Source organism: Ovis aries, chromosome 11 (assembly GCF_016772045.2).
Source record: "Ovis aries strain OAR_USU_Benz2616 breed Rambouillet chromosome 11, ARS-UI_Ramb_v3.0, whole genome shotgun sequence".
Lineage (NCBI taxonomy): Eukaryota > Metazoa > Chordata > Mammalia > Artiodactyla > Bovidae > Ovis > Ovis aries.
In genome coordinates this window covers 20,260,626-20,275,597 of record NC_056064.1, presented here as the reverse complement: position 1 = coordinate 20,275,597, position 14,972 = coordinate 20,260,626, and the positions used below count along the sequence as shown (strand labels likewise).

Sequence of the window (14,972 nt, the reverse complement as noted above, 5' to 3'; positions counted from 1 at the left end):
GTTCTGTGCCAGGGCTTCTCTGGTGGCTCAGATGGCAAACAATCTGCCAGGAGTGAGGGAGACTCTGGTTCTATCCCTGGGTCAGGACGACCCCCTGGAGAAGGGAATGGCTACTTAATCCAGTATTCTTGCCTGGAAAATCTCATGGACAGAGGCTATGATCCATGGGGTTGCAAAAAGTTAGACAACTAAGCGACTAACACTTTCACTTTCCCTGCCCAGAAGTACTAGTGAAGGTTCAAATATGTAAGGTTCAGACACTGCACCTATATTTTCTCAGGTAACAACAGAATGCAGGGTGGGTAAACAAGGAAATTGAGGCACAGAGAAGTTAGGTAACTTGCCCAAAGTGGCATAGCAAGGAGAGGATCCTGTATTCAAACCCAGGCAGTCTGACCTCAAAGCCCACCTCCTGAGCAGTGCCCCCCGTACAACTGACTGCCAATCATAAGCTACCACTCACTGGCCATTCTTCTAAGAACTCTGTGAGAGACGGATAAGTAGGAATGCTCTCCCCTTTTCACAGACCTAGAAACTAAGGCCAGGCCAGGTAAAAATCACAAAACTAGTGATGACTCAAGGTAAAGAATCTGCCTACAATGCAGGAGACACAGGAGACACGGGTTCGATCCCTGGGTCAGGAAGATCCCCTGGAGTAGGAAATGGGAACCCACTCCAGTATTCTTGCCTGGAGAATCCCACGGACCAAGGAGCCTGGCAGGCTACAGTCCATGGGGTCTTGCATAGAGTCCAATACGACTGAGCAACTAAGCTAAGCTCTGGCACTGACATTGTGTCTGGACCCTGGTCTGCCCAGAAGCAGCCCTTTCTTATATTCATACAGAGACACACAGAGGCTAGTAGAGTTCCTGCCTGGACCTCACTTCCCATCCTCCTAGTGCCATCAAGTGAGGGTGAGCCTCCTCCACCCCCAAGACCCAGGAGTGGTTTCTCAGTCTAGACGGTCCTCATCTCTCCCAGCACCCCAGGGTTTTCAGGCTCCATAGCCCAGACTCTTCACTCAGCCGCTCTCCTTGACCCCTCCAAGGCCTTCTTCCCTACCTCTCAGCCCTGGTCCCCGTTTTTAGCTAAGGGCCCAGTTTGGCACTGGATTGGGATTTGCTGGGCTGTTTTACAGGATTTGCTGCCACCACTCGGTTATATTTGGTATGACAGTTTCAAAAGTTAAGTTTCCCAGGGCAACTTGTTCCTCCCACAACTTCCTTGAAGTTGCATCCTGCTTTCCCATCCCGGGCGCCTCCTGTTTTTCAAAGTCCACAGCCCTTGTCATCAAGGTTTTTAGCACTCCTAAGTGAATACCTGGAAAGTTTTTACTGTTTGACTTTGGTGTTTCCTGCTGTAATTCATCTTTGTCCCTTGCAGAAAAAATAATATCAATACTTCACATCAGTATAGGCGTTTCACTATTTTGAGTGCTTTCACATCTATAAGTCATTCAGTACACATTCCTTGGTTCCAGGGATACCAAGCTGAATAAGATACTCCCCATTTCTTCTCACAAGAACCCTGAAAGTGCGCTGACATTTTGAACCTCAGTTAACAAATGAGGAAACCAGGATACTGAAAGGAGATATAACTTGCCTGGAGTGTCAAAGCTTGGAGCCCAAGGCTCCAACTTCCAGCTCTGTGCTTGCTCCAGCCCGGGCTGCGGAAGTATCACTGTCATCTTCTGCAGGCCTCTTTTGCCCTGGCTATGACTCAGCCCCTTACACACACACACACACACACACACACACGCACACACGCACACACGCACACACGCACACACGCACACACGTCACCCATTCTCTCTCTGCAGCCTACCTCCTGAGCTGCCACTTTCCCCAACGTCCAGCTTATGGAGCTGTGACTGTCACCAGCCTCCACCCTGGAGGTAGTGCCTGCTTCCACTGTGCCACTGGCTACCAGCTGAAGGGTGCCAGGCTCCTTACCTGTCTCAACGCCACCCAGCCCTTCTGGGATTCTCAGGAGCCGGTCTGCATCGGTGAGTGGCCCCCAGGGACTCAGTGCCAAACAGGGAAGTGAGGTGAGGGCTCATTCCTGCTCTCTGTTGCGGTCTGGCACCTCCATTTGCTCTCCATAAGGAAGCCAGAAAATGGCCTCACACCTCAGTAGCATTTACACGATCTGTATTTCTTGAGCACTTACTGTATGGAGGCACCACAGGTATACCGAGTGGAATTAAACAGGGACTGTGCCCTCAAGGAGCCCACAGTTCTAGGAAATGAGGGAGGAAGACAGCCCCTGGGTCACCAACTTCCAGAGCAGGAAGTTTAAAGTACGGATGAAGAGAAAGAGTGGGTGGAAGCAGTTGTTCCTAGCTGGGTGCCTAGGAGGCTTCCTGGGGGGAGCGGCTTTGGAGGTTTCAGTGGAAGGAACAGTGTGGGCAGTGAACCCAAGGTGACAAGGGGAGGGAGTGTTTGAGGGACACAGAAAACAGCCAGGTTTGGCTGAGGCCTGAGACATGGGGAGAGGGTGGTGGGAGGGCCTTGAACGTCAGGCCAAGACACTGGGTGGAGAGCCGTTGACATTTTGTGAGACGGGGAGGGAGGGGTTCAGAACTGTCCCTCAGGAGAGACAGGCGGGTGGTGTCTGAAAGCTCGCAGCCAGCCAGGCAAGAGGGTTTGAATTTAGACAATGACTTTGGGAATGAAGAGGTTCCAGAGACCCCGATGAGGGAAAGGGGGGACGTAGGAGACTCCCAGGTTCTGGTCCTGGGTGATCGGAGAGTCTGAGATTGCTGCCAGTGAAGAGGGGCTTGTTGACAGAGGAAGATGGAGTGTTTTGTTGCATCTTGGGGTTTTGATACTTATTTCATCCTATAAACTCTTTCTGGGCATCAGGCCAAAGTGGGTATGAATAAGCCAGACCTGGGCTCTGCCCTCAAGGAGCTCTCTGTTCGACGGGAAGACTGGAAAGCGACTCAGGAAGTTCAGGGCAGATGGTGCTGTGATGGGGCGAACTCAGGGCACCATGGAGATCCAAGCGGGGGGAGTAGGGGAGAGCTGCTCGAAAACGAAGAAGGAGGTCAAACAAGCTTCCCAAGGAGAAGGCAGGGAAGGGTGACGGGCATGTCAGAGCTCCGGGCAGTGGAATGGATTCCTGGAACAGCGCATGCAGAGATGCAGAGACATGAAGCGGCACGCCGCAGTGAGGGCCGGCGGGGCACGCCTGAAGAAGACAGTGGGCCGGGAAGCGCTGCAGCCGAGCCAAGAGAGACGGCTTTATAAAAGGCTCTAACCCCCTCTTGAGCTTGGACTTTATCTCGAGGGTTACAGGAAGCCACTGAGGAATTTCAGTGGAAGACAGGGCATAGTCAGATTTCAAGGGCAGTGCCGTTCCAAGACCAAGCAGAAAGGCGAGTCTGTCCTCTCTGCAAAGAAGCAGAGAAGAGACTCACCAGCACCCCTTCCCCGGGAGCTGTATTAGGTTAAAATACTCTTCAGTCTGAACACTTGGAGACAAAGGCACTGCGTCTTGGCCAGAGTGGCCTGGTCTCTGAGAGCTGGCAGAGTCCAGAGCTGTAGGTCCAGGAAAGGAGAGTGCTACCGGGGACCAGCTAGAGTCCTATTGCCTGCGACTTCTTCTCTGGCCCCATTTAACTGCCAGGGGCTTGTGGCCAAGTAACTCAGCAGCCCTTGGTGATGGGGAAGGGCGAGCTGCCAAGCCTCTGCTAAGGAAGAGGGGGCCGTCCCGGGCCAGAGGGACCAGTGCTGGAAAGGGGTCAGCCTGACAATCAGGACTATTTGAGAGTAGTAGTGATGCTGACTCAAGACTGTCTCCTGGCTAACAAGGCCTGCTACAGGCACAAGGTTTGGAGGTGAAGGGCATGGCCACCAGGTGTTTGGCATCCCTGAGCTAGTCCTACTCTCTTCTTTATAGTCATCCATTCATTTTATCCAAAAAAATATTGAATACCAACTCTGTGTCTGGTTTGAAAAGACCTGGCCCCTGCCCTGGAGGGCCTAGTTAAGGGACATATCCAAAAATAACTGGTTTAGGAAGCTGGTCTGAGACAGAGGCAGCAAATACATTCAAGAAGGTTGGAGCCCTGGGAAGGGGAATAAAGTTCACCTGGGAGGAGGAATCAGGGAGGGCCTCCCTGAGAAGTTAGCAGTGAGGAAAGGTGACTCACCCAGGGCCACGTGGCTAGGCAGCCGCAGATTCCCTAGTCAAGGGAGTTGCACGTGAATGGTCCTGGAAGTATGAAAGGTTAGGAGGTTGGCTGCCTGAAGCCACAGGGTCACAGGGGCAAAGGATTGACCTCCAGAGCCGTGAAGGCAAGCTCCCTGCTGCCCCCGGCAGAAAGCATGGAGCTGGGATGGGCGGGGAGGCTTGCTAGGCCGTCTAGGATCCAGCCGGGGGCCAGCCCACAGTGCGGCCCGTTTCACAGCTGCCTGCGGTGGAGTGATCCGCAACGCCACCACCGGCCGCATCGTCTCGCCCGGCTTCCCGGGCAACTACAGCAACAACCTCACCTGCCACTGGCTGCTTGAGGCTCCCGAGGGCCAGCGGTTGCACCTGCACTTTGAGAAGGTTTCCCTGGCTGAGGATGACGACAGGTGAGGGGGTGTCCTGGTGGGATCAGAGTGACTGGCCTGGTAGTACCCTGCCGGAGGGATGGTACCCAAGCCTGGGGCCTCACCCCACCCAACTCAGCGACCAGCCACGCAGCTGCCGCTCTTATGGCCCAGGCTCATCATCCGTAATGGGGACAACGTGGAGGCCCCGCCCGTGTATGATTCCTACGAGGTCGAGTACCTGCCCATTGAGGGCCTGCTCAGCTCCGGCCGACACTTCTTCGTGGAGCTCAGTACTGACAGCAGTGGGGTGGCTGCTGGCATGGCCCTGCGCTACGAGGGTGAGCCTGCTGGGGCCTAACCAGGGGTGGGGGTCTCCAGCCCAGGGTCTCTTCTCACACCCTCCCTCTCTGCCGCGATTCCCTCATCACTCCTTCCAACTCGCCCCTTGCTCACCTGCCACCCAGATCCTCTCTCCTTATTCATCCCCTGAAATCCAGGATTCTACTCCATCTTTGCAGAAGACCCCTGCCTGGACCCAGGCCCTCTGGTCCAAGAGAATCAGTTCTCTAGAGTTTGAAGAATAAAAATAGCCCCCACTCTTACGGAAGAACTGCTGCAGGACACACTCTAGCACCGCTCATGCATGCATGTGTTCATTCATTTATTAAGAAAAACCAAACATGTATTGAGCGCCTTCTGTGTACTAAGCACAAACTCAGCACTGAGAACACAATGGTGATGGCCTCCTGAGGATACATGCTCTGGGCTGCTCCGCCCCCTGCTCCAAACCCAGACACACATCAGTTGTCAGGAGGAGAAAGGCCCTGGGGCTGGAAGTAGGACGACTGCCCCATGTTTGCCCCAGTCGTGCTGAGCTGGGCTGGGTCCTGTGGTTTGCAGCCTTCCAGCAAGGCCATTGCTACGAGCCCTTTGTCAAATACGGCAACTTCAGCAGCAGTGCACCCTCTTACCCTGTGGGGACCACCGTGGAGTTCAGCTGCGACCCCGGCTACACTCTGGAGCAGGGCTCCATCATCATTGAGTGCGTGGACCCCCACGACCCCCAGTGGAATGAGACAGAGCCCGCCTGCCGAGGTCAGTACGCATCAGGGGCTAGGCCTGCTGGGGGCAGGGAGCAGGGTGGACACGAGGGAGCTGGCCACAGGACCTGGGACCACGGGGCCTGGTGACACATGTGACTGAAGCTTCCCCCCGCCCCGAGGAGGAGGTGGGGGGTCCCAGCAGTGGGCAGGCACTCCTGTGGACAGGAGGCAGCCCCAGGACATGGCACTGGCTGGGGGTGGGATGGGGGGTGGAACGCCGAGGGGATGCGGTTCCCCTGCCTTCCAGCCGTGTGTAGTGGGGAGACCACAGACTCGGCCGGCGTGGTGCTCTCCCCCAACTGGCCAGAGCCGTACGGCCGTGGGCAGGACTGCATCTGGGGCGTGCATGTGGAGGAAGACAAGCGCATCATGCTGGACGTCCGAGTGTGAGTGCCCGCTGGGCTCTGTCAAGCCACCTCCCGGGATCTGGGGCCCTCTCTCAGCCAGCCTGCCCTGCCTGATGGTTCCCCTCCACAGGCTGCGCATAGGCACGGGCGACGTGCTGACCTTCTATGACGGGGACGACCTGACAGCTCGGGTCCTGGGCCAGTACTCTGGGCCCCGGGGCCACTTCAAGCTCTTCACCTCCATGGCTGATGTCACCATTCAGTTCCAGTCGGACCCTGGGGCCTCAGTGCTCGGCTACCAGCAGGGCTTCGTCATCCACTTCTTCGGTGAGCTTGCTCCTGCCCTGCCCTGCTGGGGTTGGGGAGGTAGAAGTGATGCCAGGTGCAGACCCCCAGCCTAGGCAAGTCAGAAAAGCCAGGGAGGTGAGGAGTCTGAGTGCTCTTATCTGATTGGGGGAAGCTGGGACATTCCAGGCATCACCTTTGGGAACCTAATCTTATTCTCCATCTCCCCTGAGGGCCCAGTGAGAGGAAGCAAGCCTCTGCTAAACTGGGTAGACAGCAGGAAAGAACTTCCTAATAGAAACAGGGAACTGAGGAAAGGCCTTCATTGAAATGACAGTTTTCCCCACCCTACCTGGCCCCTCTCTCAGGGCTAAGGAATTGGCCAACGCGCTTGGGAAGTAAGGCCAAAGCTTAGGTGACAACCCTGGAATCTAGGAGACAGGCAAGAAGGAATCCCTGAGCAGGAAGGCATGATCGCTGAGCCTGCCCAGACCAGGCCAGGCCTGGATGAATTGGCAGGAACTGGAGTGCCCTCGAGGGGAGGGAAGCTAGCACAGTCTCCCTTGGGTGCTGCTGAGCGCCTGCATCTTGCTGCCCCCAGAGGTGCCCCGTAATGACACCTGTCCGGAGCTACCTGAAATCCCCAATGGGTGGAAGAGCCCGTCGCAGCCTGAGCTGGTGCATGGCACCGTCGTCACCTACCAGTGCTACCCTGGCTACCAGGTGGTGGGCTCCAGTGTCCTCATGTGCCAGTGGGACCTCACCTGGAGTGAGGACCTGCCCTCATGCCAGAGAGGTGAGTGCACCTGTTCCCCACGCTCTCCCCAGTGCAACCTACAAGCCTCTCTCCCGGTTTCTAATCCAGACTCTAGCTGTTATTAGCTGGTAGTCATAGCCTCGGTTGCCTCATCTGTGAAGTGGGATCATACCTTCTCACAGGGTTATCCACCAAGTACTCCAAGTTTTCCATTCCTGGTATGTGGCCCATCAATGTTTGTTGATTCTGATGAATGGGGAGGGGGGCAAATGGAGAGAGAACACCAGCACAATAGTAGGGGCAGATAAATAGGGGTGGAGCCCCGTGCTGTGAAGATGTTGGCAGGCCTAGAACAAAGCCAGCATGCACTGGTTTTTGTTGAGTTCTACTTGGGCCACTTCCCTCTGTCACTCCCTACCCTCAGTGACTTCCTGTCGTGACCCTGGGGACGTGGAACACAGCCGACGCCTCATATCGAGCCCCAAGTTCCCCGTGGGGGCCACCGTGCAGTATATCTGTGACCAGGGTTTTGTGCTGACGGGTAGTGCCCTCCTCACCTGCCATGACCGCCAAGCCAGCAGCCCCAAGTGGAGCGACCGGGCCCCCAAATGTCTCCGTGAGTGTCTGACGGGGAGGTGGGAGGATGCTGCCTCTTGCGGCTAGGGGCCTGGCACCCTCACTGGGCCCTGCCTGTTTTGCAGTGGAACAGCTCAAACCGTGCCATGGCCTCAGCGCCCCCGAGAATGGTGCCCGCAGTCCCGAGAAGCAGCTGCACCCAGCGGGGGCTACTGTCCACTTCTCGTGTGCCCCTGGCTATGTGCTGAAGGGCCAGGCCAGCATCAAGTGTGTGCCCGGACACCCCTCACATTGGAGTGACCCCCCGCCCATCTGTAGGGCTGGTGAGTGTCCTACCATCTGCTGAACCTCTGCCTGGCCCACAGGGCTGCCCTGGCAAAGATGTCAGAGGCCGAGAACCAAAACCCCCTGCCCACACACCCCCACCTCTTATGTTATTCTTGGTTTCTCAGGTGTCTGCCAGATCCTTTTGACCTGGTGACAAACTCTGGGGTGGGCTCCCCTTGGACAAATTCCTCCCCATGACCAGCCCACTCCCTGCCTTTGTGGTCTGGCTCTTTGGGCTCACCCACTGCCCTTGGCCCTCCCCTCTTATTCTAGCCTCTCTGGACGGCTTCTACAGCGGCCGCAGCCTGGATGGTGAGCCCCCAACCTCCTCAAGGGTCAGGGAAATAATCTCCCTGCCCCTTGTTCTCACAGCTTCCAGGCTGTGGGCTCCCCAAGGAGGGAGGGCAGAGAAAGAGAGAGATCTGGGACTTACAGGGGGCAAAAAGCCCCTTCCCCCGCCCCCAGCCAGCTAGAGGGAGCTGGCGACTGGCTGCCCCTGGGCAGAGGCGAGGGGATGTGGGACTCAGGCAACAGGGCCCTCTGCCCCAGCCCCATCCTCTGTGCTTTCAGTTGCCAAGGTGCCAGCTGCCTCCAGCACACTGGATGCTGCTCACCTCGCAGCTGCCATCTTCTTGCCGCTGGTGGCGATGGCGCTCTTGGTGGGAGGCGTGTACCTCTACTTCTGCAGGTGAGTCCGGCTTCCCTGCCTGCCCTGCACGCCTGGCTCACTCCCGCCCAGCACTCCTGACTCCTAGGCCTCTCTGCTGCACAGGCTCCAGGGGAACAGCCCCCTGCAGCTGCCCCGGACACGACCCCGCCCTTATGACCGCATCACTGTGGAGTCAGCGTTTGATAATCCAACTTACGAGACTGGAGTAAGTACCGAGGCCAGGCTCGACACCCCAGTCAGGACCCAATTCTGTGTTCCTTTGGCCAGGTACCCCTGCGGGTCCTGCCAAGCCCTTTCACTCTTTCTGTTTTCCTCGGGAAGGTGGATTGTGGACTAGCAGGCCTTTGACAAGTTTCCAACTCCCAGAAGTCTCTTTCCTTTGCAGGAGACGAGAGAATATGAAGTCTCCATCTAGGTGGGGCGGCCTGGGGAAGCCGGCTCTGCCCTGCATCCCAGTCCAGCAGCAGAGCTCCCAGCTTCCCACTCCCTTGCCCTCCACCTCCTGTACATACCACCTGGGAAGAGATGCCGCCAGTCCCTCAAGAAGTTGTGCACATCCCGCCTGCAATACCCACCGGGGCCTATTTTCTTGGGACCACTGCCCCCTTAGGGCCCTTCCTTGGGTCCAAGTCAGGGGCATCTGCCTCCAGGCCAAACACAGCTGGAGCACATGCACCAAGAACCAGCATTCTCCTGACCCTCTCTCAGGCCTGGGACCTCTGGGCTGGAATTCACAGGCAGGGCGGAGTACCTCCCTCCACGTGACCACCCTCCAGCCCTGGCATGCAGCAGCCCTGACATGACAGTGGCGGAAAGTGGGCCAGGGTGCTGCTCACAGGGCCGCTGCTAGTGGCCAACACTTCTCTCAACAGTGACCTCTGAGTAGTCCTGGCATGCTGACACCAGTTCCCTAGGGAGATCTCTAGTCTTTCTCTAAGGCCCCAGGAATGGTCAGTTCTGCCTCCTGCCCCTTCCTGGCAGAGGCAATAACACTATGGATCTTAAGGGGTTTAGGGACTCTACCCCAGGCTCAGGTTGGGCTTCCCTAGGCCACACCACTCATGTGCCACACCAAAGCAGGACACCCCCCACTGCTCCCCTGGTGGCCCTACACCCCAAGAGAGGGAGACTCTCCCCTGACGTCAGTCTGGCTATGAAAAACACCCTCTTGCCCACCTTCCCCTCCTGCAACCCCAGTAACCTGGGGCTTCCCTCCCCAGTCAGGCTTCCCTCCTGGCCACTGTGTTTTGGGATAAGGGGAGTGGCAGGCATATTCTGGAGATGCGCAGAGGTCCACGGGTTCAGGAATTTGGCATGGAACAGAGGGTCAAAGCATCCCAGGGAGAGGCCCAGGAGTTGGCTGCAGGCTACTTTGTACATGTAATGTATTATATGGGGTCTGGGCTCCAGTCAGAGAACAATCTTCTATTTCTGTTGTTTCCATTAAAATGGTGTTTTTGGAAAAAAAAAAAAAACAAGCAGTGGCCTGGTGGATGGTGCTTTCTTGGAGAGAAGGGAGGTGGGAGACAAATGGGATGTGGACTTGAGGGCCAGAAGGCATGCTAAACCTACCAACTGATCATCTCCAGACCTTATCAAAAACCAGTCATGGGAATTCCCTGGGGGCTCCAGTGCTTGGGGTTCCGCACTTTCACTGGACAGCCTGGGTTCAATCCTTGCTCAGGGAACTAAGATCCTACAAGCCCCATGTGCAGTCAAACGAAAACAAAAAGTAGCCACGTGCCAGTGCTTCAGGGACTACTGTCCCAACAAGATCAATGTGACAGCTGGCATGTGAAGTGAGAGGCCCCAAGGTTGGTGCCACAGGGGTGCGGGAACCCAGAAACTGAAATGGCTCGGCCATCCCAGTGCTTCACTTCCCGTCTTGGCTAGGTCCAGAACCAAAGCCTGGCATAGTCCTAAGTCTGTCCTCAAACCCATCGTATTGCTGAAAAGCCCAGAAAACCTGACGCCTCTCTTCCTTGACTTCGTTCCAGCTAGCAAGGTTTAGGAAACTGGAATAGGGATCAGAGACTGAGTCCCTGAACGTGGGGCTCTGGTCTGTCTTGGCCTCAGAGAACATCCAGACTGTCCAGTGCGAAGGCAATGCAGCCTAGAGGGCTTAGCTTCTAATTTAACAAAAGCTGTGTCCATGGACTCCAGAAAGAGGTGACTGAAGAGGATGTGCTTAAGTTTGCCTTGTTTGGTCCCTCCCAGCATCTATGCCCCTTCCCTATGGCCCCCAGAATCTCCTGGGATGTGTTTAGCCAGGCTTGGTCTGCATCACACACATCCATGCTTAGAGGTGTGCTCTGCAAGGCTGCTCTCCAGAATAAGAGCAGAAGGAAGGCAACAGGGAGTTGTGGGCACTCAGAAGCCAGAAGACAGAAATGGTAGCAGCAACCAGAACTTCTAAAGTTATCCAACACAGGGATCTTGGATCACTTATGGCTGGCCACCTCCTGGTCCTACCACAAGCCACCTTGGATGGAGAGGCTCCAGCCCATGCAGAATGCAGTGCCTACACTAGCCACAAGAGGTCACTTCCAAAAGCATGTGTATCCCACCTGCTCTCCTCAATCCCCCTGGCACATCCAGGGCTGGAGCTCTCCAAGGTGGCACCAACTGCTAGCCCCACTGGGCTGACCTCACCCTCCAAGTTCTGAGAGGAAGGTGTGTAGAGTGATTAGTTACCCTGGTACTTGTCAACAGAGCCAAGTATTATTTCCCTCATTAACCCATTAATGCCTCTCTGTTCTCAACTGCAGTGACAGTGTTGATCAAAGCAAAGCCTTGCTCTTTGGGCATGGGCCAGTGACTTACTTATCTGCCCCATAATACCTTCAGGCTGACACAGCAGCATGGTTGGGCCCTGAGCTGTAGGAAGAAAGCCAGTAGGAGAGGGTCCATGATATACCCACTTCTGAGCATCTGTAGCATGAAATACTGCCTAAGAAGACATAAGGTCCAGCCACTTCTATACTTCTAGCTCAGCCCTTCTCTCTCTGTCCCAGAGCCACTAAGATTTCTTGTTTGCTGAGGCTGGTAGAGGGTAGAGAGGGCCGATCTACATGACATATTCCCCTGCTTGATCAATAAGGCCCAGGACTTTATTATTCTTCCCAGGCACCAACCGGACCATTAGGAAAGTCAGAAGAACAGAAACCTAAGACCACACCCCCACGACCTCACCCTATCAGACTCATCCTCCTTACTATCCCCCACCCCAAAGCAGCAAAGCCGTTCAGGCAGTTAGACAGTATCCTAGCCTGGGAATTAAAAAAATACGTCTCATTCTTAGGTCTGCCATAAATTCACTATGTGAACTAGGCAATCACTACTCTTCTCTATGCATCAGGATATGAAGAGGTTAATACAGATGGTTTTAGGTTTTAAGCCCTTTCCAGTTTTAGGTTTCTGAGAATGCTAAGGATACCTTAATATCAAAAGTGAGCCAGGACACAGCTACCTGGTAACAATGCCAACTAAACACCTCGTATCAGGCGCAATGATGCCCCTCCCTCCTCCACCGCTTCATCTACAGTCAGGCAGAGGCAACTGGCCATCTTCGTAGATGGCACCAAAGGGAGGGACAGGCGCGGTGGAGAGCGTGAAGCCCTGCCCAGAGTCCGAGATGAGACCTTCAGACTATAAATCCCAGCATACAGCGGCAGCTCTGAAAGGTATCTCCCTCTTCCCCGAGTCCATCCTACATTACACTGCATCGCACGCACACGAAACTACGGCTCCCAGAATCCACCAGACCCATCGCGATTCTTGCTCCCAGGGTGCAATGCTCTCCCTTCGCCCTTTGGACCTTGGCGCGTTGCAAACTGGGAGCTGAAGTCCACTGCGGGCAGGTAGCTGGGCGTTGTCAGCATTACAAACTCTTAGCCTTTGGTTTCCTCTTGGAGGGCAATTTTCAGAGACAGTAATCAAAAGAGGGTGGTGTCGGGCAGGCAGACCTCCACGGTGCCTTCGCTACGAAAGGCAGGGATGCTCAGGCTAAAATTTACTGCTGGGAGCGGGAGGGAAGAGAGAACAGAAGCCATCCAACCCGACACCAAAACCATCGTTTTCCGTCGCGATGGCTTTTCTTTTTCTCTTTACCAATATGGCGCCTGGTCCAGCCACACCTGACGCTGGACCCAAACAGTCCAGTACAACATCCCTAGGAGGACATGCTGTCACCGACAGCCTACCAGCACCAGCCAACACCACACTTTGCTTCTTTCTGTTCGCGCCTGAGGACTCCAAGGGCATAGTAGTCTATAACCCACTACCAAAATGGCGAAAGGAGAAGCATTCTTGTTAGGGCCTTCTGGTGACAATACGCCTGCGCCGGCGCGGGCCGTGTTATTGTGGGGCGGGAGGGGAGCACCCGCAACACGCCTGCGCGAGACTAGAGTCCTCTCGGTCTACACTCAAACACCAATGGATGAAGAGCCCCGGTGTCCGTGCGGCTGCGCCGTGACCCTTCGGAGCTTTCCCAAGCGCCTGCGCGAGACATCAAGTCCCGCCCTACCCTCACAGTACGCTGGCGCAGGGCTGAAAGGCGGGGCATCGGCGCTCCAGACGAATGCCAGCGCGGCTGCGCGCCGGGGGGTGCCCCCTCTCTGCGGCTGCGCGGGAGCCCGGCCGCCGGCTGTCACTGCGGTTGCGCGCGGCGAGCGGCGATCCCGGGGCGCCTGCGCGGGTGGCTTTGCGGGCGCTCGCGGTAAGTTTGCGCCAAGTGCGCGGCAGCCGGGACGCAGACGGCGGCGGCGGCGAGAGGCGGAGCCCGGGGACCACCCCCCCATCACCCTCCCCGCAGTCACCTCACGTACCACAACCTCACCTAACCTCTCACCCCCCCACCTCCGATCCCCCCAACCCCGGGATGGCAGCGCCCGCCAGCCTTCCCGGCCGGACCAGCGGTCGCCAGCGCCGGCTCTAGCCTGTGGGACTAGGCCCCGCCGAGGCCTGACCCCCCCCGAGCCGGGACCCACCGTGCAGCCAGCCGCCGGGCCGGGGCTGAGGGGCCGCTCCCCCCTCACGGCCCGTGGGGAGGACGCTGCCGTCCCGGGGACTGGGGGCCGGGGGGTGGGGGGGAGCCAGGGCGAGGAAGTCGGGACCCGTGTTTGGAAAAAAGAAGAAGGGCCGGGGTCAGGAGCGCCCCCTCCCCCCGCTTCCCCCCTCCCCCCGGGGTTGGGGGGGCCGGAGCAGAGAGCGCCCAGCCCGGGAGGTGGATGAATGTGGGAGAAAATGGAGACCAAGACGATCGTGTACGACTTGGACACGTCGGGGGGGCTGATGGAGGTAAGAGTGGCCCACCTCATCCCCTTCCCCCAGCGCCGGGAGGGAACCTCCGCCCTCCGCCCCACAAAGCCGGCCCTGAGCTCGCAGCGCAAGAGGGCCGGGGGAGGGGGGGCTCTTCCTCACCGAGACTCTCCCTCCCATCTTTGCAACTCGGGGGGCCGAGCTCAGCCGCCGAGGACGTTTGCAGCAGTTTCACCTACCCGCCGACCTCGATTCGCTCTCCCGAAGCGCCAACCCACTCCATCTCTTTGCACCGGCGGGCCTCCCCACCCCCTTCTTGTCGGCCCCTTTGTGCTTCCCCCAGCACGTCCGGGTACCGGGCTTCAGGCCCTTCCCGAGCCTGGCTTTGGAGTCCCCCACTGTCCATACAAGGAAGTGGCGAGAAGGGAACCGCGCACCCTCTCCCCATCCCCCTACTCTGATCCTCCCCATTTGGAAGAAGCGGTGCTCGTTGTTGTGCGGCAGGAACGCGGTTAGGGTGGCCTCCCCCTGGTTCCGGGGGCTAAGAGGTTCTGGGAGCAGCCTGAATGGGAGGAAGAAGGACAAAAGGGGGGAGAGGGGTGGGTGACGGAGAAGCCGCGCCGGGGGGGCGACGGACCGCCCGGGAGCTCCGAGTGTGCACACACGCCATTTGTATGTGTGTGCAGCAAATCCAAGCTCTGCTGGCTCCCCCCAAGACGGACGAGGCCGAAAAGCGGAGTCGGAAGCCTGAGAAGGAGCCCCGGAGAAGCGGCAGGGCCACCAACCACGACAGCTGCGATAGCTGCAAGGAAGGTGGGGACCTCCTGTGCTGTGACCACTGCCCGGCCGCCTTCCATCTCCAGTGCTGGTAAGGTCTGGGGACCCCCTCCGGAGCCCCTTGGCGGACCCTTCCCGGCACATTCCTTCACCCGGCCTACCCCTGCTGGCCGAGATAACGGGCGCTTGCAGCCGCTAGCTCTCTGCAGCCGCTGGGGCGAGCGCCTCCCCGCCCCCAGGTGCGGCCCGGATCCGGCCGTTTGAGGGGGAGGAGCAGCCGTAGGTCCGGACCCCGAGGTGGGGGTGGGGAGGAGTGCGGAGTGCCCC

General features: G+C 57.4%; 2 protein-coding genes across 6 annotated transcripts in view; both read left to right on the top strand.

Moving 5' to 3' along the window:
• SEZ6 (seizure related 6 homolog) overlaps positions 1-10,084 on the top strand; it is a 48,058-nt gene extending 37,974 nt beyond the window's left edge. The window contains exons 5-17 of one of the 2 annotated variants that reach the window (XM_027975211.2): positions 1,820-2,005; positions 4,415-4,583; positions 4,716-4,882; positions 5,445-5,639; positions 5,895-6,033; positions 6,125-6,321; positions 6,881-7,075; positions 7,461-7,652; positions 7,738-7,935; positions 8,213-8,251; positions 8,510-8,627; positions 8,712-8,814; positions 8,995-10,084. In XM_027975211.2, coding sequence (XP_027831012.1) covers positions 1,820-2,005; positions 4,415-4,583; positions 4,716-4,882; positions 5,445-5,639; positions 5,895-6,033; positions 6,125-6,321; positions 6,881-7,075; positions 7,461-7,652; positions 7,738-7,935; positions 8,213-8,251; positions 8,510-8,627; positions 8,712-8,814; positions 8,995-9,024 — 1,928 coding nt within the window. In that variant the 3' untranslated portion in view covers positions 9,025-10,084. Of the gene's footprint in view, positions 1-1,819; positions 2,006-4,414; positions 4,584-4,715; positions 4,883-5,444; positions 5,640-5,894; positions 6,034-6,124; positions 6,322-6,880; positions 7,076-7,460; positions 7,653-7,737; positions 7,936-8,212; positions 8,252-8,509; positions 8,628-8,711; positions 8,815-8,978 lie in introns of both variants that reach the window. The other variant, XM_027975210.2, reaches the window with a different exon arrangement.
• Positions 10,085-13,339: 3,255 nt separating this feature from the next.
• Positions 13,340-14,972, top strand: part of PHF12 (PHD finger protein 12) — a 38,604-nt gene continuing 36,971 nt past the window's right edge. For all 4 annotated transcript variants that reach the window (XM_004012512.5, XM_042256575.2, XM_060395292.1 and 1 more), the window contains exons 1-2: positions 13,340-13,907; positions 14,555-14,736. In XM_004012512.5, coding sequence (XP_004012561.1) covers positions 13,842-13,907; positions 14,555-14,736 — 248 coding nt within the window. In that variant the 5' untranslated portion in view covers positions 13,340-13,841. The remainder of the gene's footprint in view (positions 13,908-14,554; positions 14,737-14,972) is intronic.